Source organism: Triticum aestivum, chromosome 1D, assembly GCF_018294505.1.
Source record: "Triticum aestivum cultivar Chinese Spring chromosome 1D, IWGSC CS RefSeq v2.1, whole genome shotgun sequence".
In the NCBI taxonomy this organism is placed as follows: Eukaryota; Viridiplantae; Streptophyta; class Magnoliopsida; order Poales; family Poaceae; genus Triticum; species Triticum aestivum.
Genome location: NC_057796.1, coordinates 264,795,803 through 264,802,494, shown reverse-complemented (window position 1 = coordinate 264,802,494; position 6,692 = coordinate 264,795,803). Strand labels below are relative to the sequence as shown.

General features: G+C 47.1%; 1 protein-coding gene across 1 annotated transcript; it reads right to left on the bottom strand.

Moving 5' to 3' along the window:
- Positions 1–4,887: 4,887 nt before the first annotated feature.
- Positions 4,888–5,981, bottom strand: LOC101290600 (probable glutathione S-transferase GSTU6). The gene is made up of 2 exons (XM_044593655.1): positions 5,533–5,981; positions 4,888–5,429 (listed from the first exon to the last, which is right to left on the bottom strand). Exons 1-2 carry the CDS (start codon positions 5,857–5,859, stop codon positions 5,046–5,048), a joined length of 711 nt encoding a protein of 236 aa, XP_044449590.1. The 5' UTR covers positions 5,860–5,981; the 3' UTR covers positions 4,888–5,045.
- Positions 5,982–6,692: the final 711 nt, after the last annotated feature.

The following is a 6,692-nucleotide window of genomic DNA, read 5'->3' as shown; positions in this document are numbered from 1 at the left end:
TATCATTCTACTATTATTTAAACCGTCTCTTTATTTGCCAATCTGAAATGGTATAAATTGACAGCACACTAACCATTGATACTTATGAGTTCTTGATCTGTAATCCAGTGGTGTCGTGAAGCTGCCAACTCCTTCACAATGTCATTTCCTGCCATGTCTTGACCTGAACAATACCATATTGTGTTAATGCAATTTTAAACTGTGTCACTTTATTCGTCAGTAAGAAATGTGATGAATTGTCAGCACTGATACTTTTATGTGCAAAACCTGTCATCTGTCTGCTTGTTTATCTTTCAGAGTGAGGAAGATATAAGTGTTGAACAAGCGCAGTCTCATCATCTTGCTCAGCTGCTTGCGCTGCAGCTCCCCAGCAGGGCTAACCTTTCTTGAACTCTATTGAAGTGCTGTCGGTTTTGTATATTATTTTGTCGGCGTGTTTATTTGCACTGGTGGCGATCTTTGATGCCCAGTGTATGTAATCTGCTGTCTGCTTGTGCTTTATTATCATAGTGGCGAACTTTGATGCCCAGTGGATGTAATATGCCGTAATTTCTTTATTGTATAGTCTAGGTTTTTTCTTATTCACGATGCTGCAGTTATTTTACTGTATATATATCCTGTCTTCGCAGTAAACCGGCCAAACCGTAAAATTACGGTACATAATCGGGCCGTCATGCAATCACGATGTAGGTTGGGCCTGAAACGTGCCGAACAGCTCACGGGCCGGCAGCAGCCCGAAATGAACCCCGGCCCATGATTGTGCGAATCAAATCACGGGCTTTTAACAGGCCAAAATTGTCTCGGTCCTTGTTTGGCCCAATCAGATATCGGCTGCGAGCAGGTCGGATGCAAACCGGGCCGTAGTTAGGCCCAACTATATGATGGGCTTTTAACAGGCCGAAATTAATATAGGGCCGAAATGTTAAACGGGCCCTTAACAGGCCAAAACTAATATCAGGCCGAATTACTAAGTGGGCCTTTAGCAAGTGGGCCCAAAAGCATAGTGTCCAGTTGACGGGCCAAATCCGATATGGGCCATAATTGAGCCCAAAGCCTCTTAAAGGGTCGGACCTGTTCTGGGCCGTAATTTGGCCCAGAACATGGTAGGCTTTTAACGGGCCGGATCTCATATGGGCCACTATTAGGCCCGGAGCGTGGCAGGCCATTAATGGACCGGATCAAATATGGGCCGGTATTTGGCCCAAAACATGGCAGCCAGTTAATGGGCCGGCCTACTAGGGTCCTCAAAATCTTGTGGGCCTACAGCTGGGCCGGCCCATTAATGTCGGCGAAATCTCATGGGCCTTTAGCTGCGCCAGCCCATTATGATCCGCAAGAATCTTGTGGGCCTTTACCTGGGCCGGCCCATTATGGCACACAAAAATCTTGTGAGCCTTTACCTGGGCCGGCCCATTATGGCCCGCAAAATCTTGTGGGCCTTTATCTGGGCCAGCCCATTATGGCCCGCAAAATCTTGTGGGCCTTTAGCTGGGCCAGCCCATTATGGTCCGCAAAATCTCGTGGGCCTTTAGCTGGGCCGGCCCATTATGGTCCACAAAATCTTGTGGGCCTTCAGTTGGGCCGGCCCATTTAAACTTGATGGGCCGGTCCACGTGTCAACATACCATAGGCGCGTCTCACCCATTGGATGAGTGACACCTGTGCCAACGCGGACCTGACAGGTGTCTCCTCCAGCCAATGATGATTTTACACGTGGAAAATCCCCATTGGTCGGGGCTGTTAACGGGTTATCGGATCCAAAACCCGACCCGATAGCTTAACGGCGTTCCGTTACGATGGATGCCACGTGTCGGTCACCCTTGACGAAAGCACTTCTATGACGCGCGATTTATCGTCATGGAAGTGGACACTTTCGTGATGATAATTTTGGTAATGTCATGGAACACTTCTACGACAGCACAGGTATGACTATCTTGATTCTGTCATAAATTTGTCATGGATGTACATGCATGACAAAAAACGCGACCTACTGTGACAAACACGTATCATCACGAAAGTGTATTTTTTTGTAGTGTTTCTTGTAGTAGCCCCAGTTGCATGTCAACCATCGACACACAACTAGGGGGTGTGTGTTTGTGGGGCCTAGTTGCAAGTTCATCATCGACTCGCAATTAGGACGTGTCATACTTTTTTGTAGTTGCCCCAGTTGCAAGTCAACCATCGACTTGCACATGACGCATTGTACTTTTTTGTAATGGCCCTAGTTGCATGTCAACTATCGACTCGCAAGTAGGAAGGGGGCGTATGTTTGTAGGGGCCCAGTTGCAAGTTAACCGTCGGTTTGCAACTAGAATGCATCGCACTTTTTTGGAGTTACCCAGTTGCAAGTCAATGATCGACTCGCAACTAGGGCGAGGGGCGTATATTTTTGTAGGGGCCCAGTTGCAAGTCAACCATTCACTCGCAACTAGGGGGGCAAATGTTTGTAGGGGCCCAGTTGTAAGTCAACCATCGACTCGCAACTAGGGGTCAAATGTTTGTAGGGCCCAGTTGCAAGTCAACCATCGACTCGCAACTAGGTGACAAATGTTTGGAGGGTCCCAGTTGCAAGTCAACCATCGACTCGCAACTAACTCTTTGATCTCCATATTAAGTTTAACCTTTTTTATTTCTCTCCAAGACAATCATTGATACAAATTATTGGAAAGTAAAATGATTTTTTGTGCAACCATGATAGAGATTAGCATGGCTCTCTCATTGAGGACTCAAAACAAACAGCCACCCATCCATACGAAAATGTTTCTGTTTTCAATTTTTGAAATGCTTGTGTTTTGAAAATGTACGCAAATTTTGGAAAAAACTCATGTTCATGTTCATGGTTCTATTTTTTTACACAAATTCAATAATGTTCGTATTTTTAAAATTTTGTTCGGAGTTTTAAAAGATGTTCATGCTTCTAAAAAATGTTCATGTTTAAAAAAATGTTCCCATTTAATAATAATAATAATAATATAGGTTTGCATTTTCATGAAATGTCTGAGGTTTTACAAAGTATTTACAATTAAAAAAAGGTCCGTGTTTTAAAAATACTCACTTTTCTAAAGAAAAAAAAACATATTTTGAAGTTTCAAAAACCGGTCTCTAATTTGTCGCTGTTGATGATTTCCTAATGTTGTCGTTCCATTTGGGACACGTAATCTACACATGTCAACTGGTTAGTGGGGAGCGCAGGTAAGTTGCAGTCCCTAGTTCGATCTATGGTAACCTCAGCTTTTTTTTTACTATTTCGTTATTTTTACTGGGCAAAATGGGCTGGGCCAGTTGGGGGTACCCTGTACGAAGAAAAACACAGCTGGGCAGCAGGCCTGTAAAAAGAAACCAGTGCGAAGGAAAAATCATCAACGGACAAACAAAACAAATAAGAAGGCTACAAACAAAACTTAGATGTGACATAGTTATGTCACATCTGGATGTGTCCTAGACATATTCAATATTTTTTTTCATCCCTACAGGTTGGAACGTAAAGTGGGTAGTTCAATCTTCACCTGGATTCAGGTGGGGGAGTTCTACTTCTACCCCCCGGGTTGAAAATTTGAAGAAAAAAAATCTAACGAAGCTTCCAAGCTCTAACAGGCGCCACCGTGTGGTTCCTTTTTTTTTCCTGAAAAGGAGAATGACCCCGGCATCTGCATGTGCAGGATGCATGCATCCATTTTATTAATTATTCATAAAGACCTTATAAAGTAGTACATCCGGTAGTCTGAAGCCATCATCTACGGCCCTGTTTGGTTCATAAGTCCTAGGACTTTTTCTAATTCCAACTAAAAAGTCCATAGTACTAAAAAGTCTTTCTCTATTTGTTTTCAGGGACTAAAAAGTCCCTAGTCCCTCCTTAGAGGTTATTAAATGACCATGTTACCCCTAGTATACAGAAAAATAACAACCAAACAACATCATGGGGCGCCGGGGCAATGGGTGCAGGGAGGTGCATTGTTGGAAAAGTCCCAAAAAAACTCTCCTTAAGAGTCTTCTTCATTTAGTCACAAAAAGCAACCTTTAGTCCCTAGTAGTCCCTCCTGCTTGGTTAAAAAGTCTCTAAGAAGGACTTTTTCTAGTCCCTACACCAAAAAGTCCCTGGAAACAAACACTCCCTAAGCAACATTTGTCATTACTCCTATCCACTTGATGAAATGGTGTTGATAGTCCAGCAAACAGATATCACACAAATGCCTAACATTTAAAGCTAGAGTCCCCAACCAAGCCACATACTGAGTTTGGGGCGCAAATCGGTCCGACGCACTCTCATAGGTCGTCGCCGCCCTTCTTCCACTGATCCATCTTCAAAGAAGGTACTGACGCATCAACCTTGCCAGGCTGCCGTCGACGCCCCCGCCTCCTCCCTGCGCGTGCCCATCATCACACATCTGTCGCGGAGGCCCTGCCGCGCCACGCCGCCGAGACTCCACGTCGTTCACATGGAATGCCGCTCCACGCTGGAACCGTCCACTGGTCCCTCAAGCCAATGCAAACCTTCAAGAATGACGCCCCCGAGAAGGGAATGACACGTGCGCCGCCGTGTGGTTCTCCCAGATTCGACACGGCGGCGACCATAGGTGGCGCGGCGCGGGGTGACCTCCTGTGCGTGGCCAAGATCGAGGGCCCCGTGACTTCTTGACAAAAAAGGAAAAAGAAAACAAAATTACAAATACAAACTATGTGAATAGTAAGTTTAATACAGTAGCACTTTTTTGTTTTTATTTGTTTTGAATACCATGAAAGTCATTTTGTCGCGAAACTTTATGGTGAGTGATACTTTGGACAATGTTTGTTTCGACCAAGTTTCACATTTTATGAATTTTCTACTATTTTTATGTATTTTTTGAAATTCAGGTGTGACTAGGTTCCGTTGTGTATATTCGTAGTGTGGATCACGCTCCAGCCAGCCGATATTGGCGATTGCTGAGAAATTTTTTATTCGCAAGAGCAACGGAACCAGTACAACAATCAGTAACACACTCTGGTGTTGGCAACGTAGCATTGCAGACTCCGAGCTGATGATGTCTAAACACGTGGTTATGGGCAGCTTAGTTGCCTCCTGCCGTGGCCGGTGCCGCAGCCTGCGCCTGTCTCATCTTGGCGAACTCGACCACTCTTTCGACGGCCGGCAGGACAGCCTTGGCGGCGTCCAGCGCGCCGAAGCGCTCCACCCAGGCCGCCAGGAAAGGGCTCTTGGCGTCGTCGAAAAGCCGCATGCCATACAGCGCCGCGCCGGCGTGCACCCAGACGACCAGACCGCCGAGCGTCACGTCCAGGTACCCAACCCTGTCGCCGCCGAAGAAAGGCTTCCCCTTGGAGCACGTCTTGAAGGCCGCCTCCATGGTCTCCACCGCCACGAGCGTCTGCTTCAGCCCCTCCGCCTTCTCCTCCTCCGTCTTGCCCCTCGCGGCCTGCAGCCAAGACGCCAAGAGCTGCGCGCGCGCACGCACACATCTCGTCAGCTAATAAGCAACCTCCGACACACATAAATACCAGGGCACGGCGGCACTGTTAACCTAGGACATGGCATAGTACCTTGTCGTCGACGTAGGCGGCCCAAAAGCGAGCGACGGCGCGCTCGTAGGGGTCGGCGGGGAGGAGAGGCGCGCCGTTGCCGCTGAAGGCCTCGTCGATGTACTGCACGATGACACGCGAGTCGCAGACGGGCTTGCCGTTGTGGATGAGCACGGGCACCTTCTTCTCCGCCGGGTTGGACTCGAGGAGGAGCTGGCTCTTGTTGGCCAGGTCTTCCTCGACGTCCTCGAAGCTCAGGCCCTTGAAGCTGAGCGCCAGCTTCGCTCGCATGACGAACGGGCTCGCGAACGTGCCGAGTAGCTTCAGCTCATCGCCTCCTCCGGCCATTTTCTACTAGCACGGTACTACTGTAGTTGTGTTGGAATCTGTTTAGTTGTACTGTGTTCTGCATCTGTTCATCAGAGCAGGAGGAGCCGCGTATATATTGTGCTCTGATTGTTTAACTGGTTGCAGACGCAGGAAGTCTTCGGGTGACAACTCCAATGTTCACAATGTTTGACCAGGCTGAGTGATTCCAAGATTGGTTTGTGGAGCGCGTAAACAACGTTATCTTGTCGAGATGCGTATATCTTGGAGAAGAAGCCAGGGAGGGAGTAAACAACATCTAATCCTGACAAGGTGCATACCTTGGAGACGAAGAAGCCTATGGAGTCAGTCTGTCTTTTGTCATGCGAAGGCGATGCCTTATGCTGGTCGTTTTTCTAACTTGGCTTCAGGGGAGCCAAGGAGCCCCACTTCCCACGAACATACAAGATGTACTATTTGACACGGCACGATGAGCTATGTTTCTTCATCTACAATGTACAATAATGTGTTTGTGTGCGAACACAACATATGGACTGGAAGATATTGGTAAAGTCAAAGAAGTTGGTTAAATTAACATACTGATTTGTTTTCAAAAAATTGCATACCGAGATCAAGAAACCTGCTGATCATTAATAATGATCTAATACGCAGAGGTGGTATAGCAGTTGTGCTATATGGAGCAAGTACAGGTTGTAATTAACAATTCGGAGAGGGTTTGGTTGCAACAGTAGCGGGCGCAGAGCAACATCGGGAGGAGGGAGCGCGAATAACATGGAGAGTTTTCAGGTCAACAGTAGCGGGCGCAGAGCAACTTTAGCGGATCCCGCAAAACGCCCCGACCTGCAAATAACCGT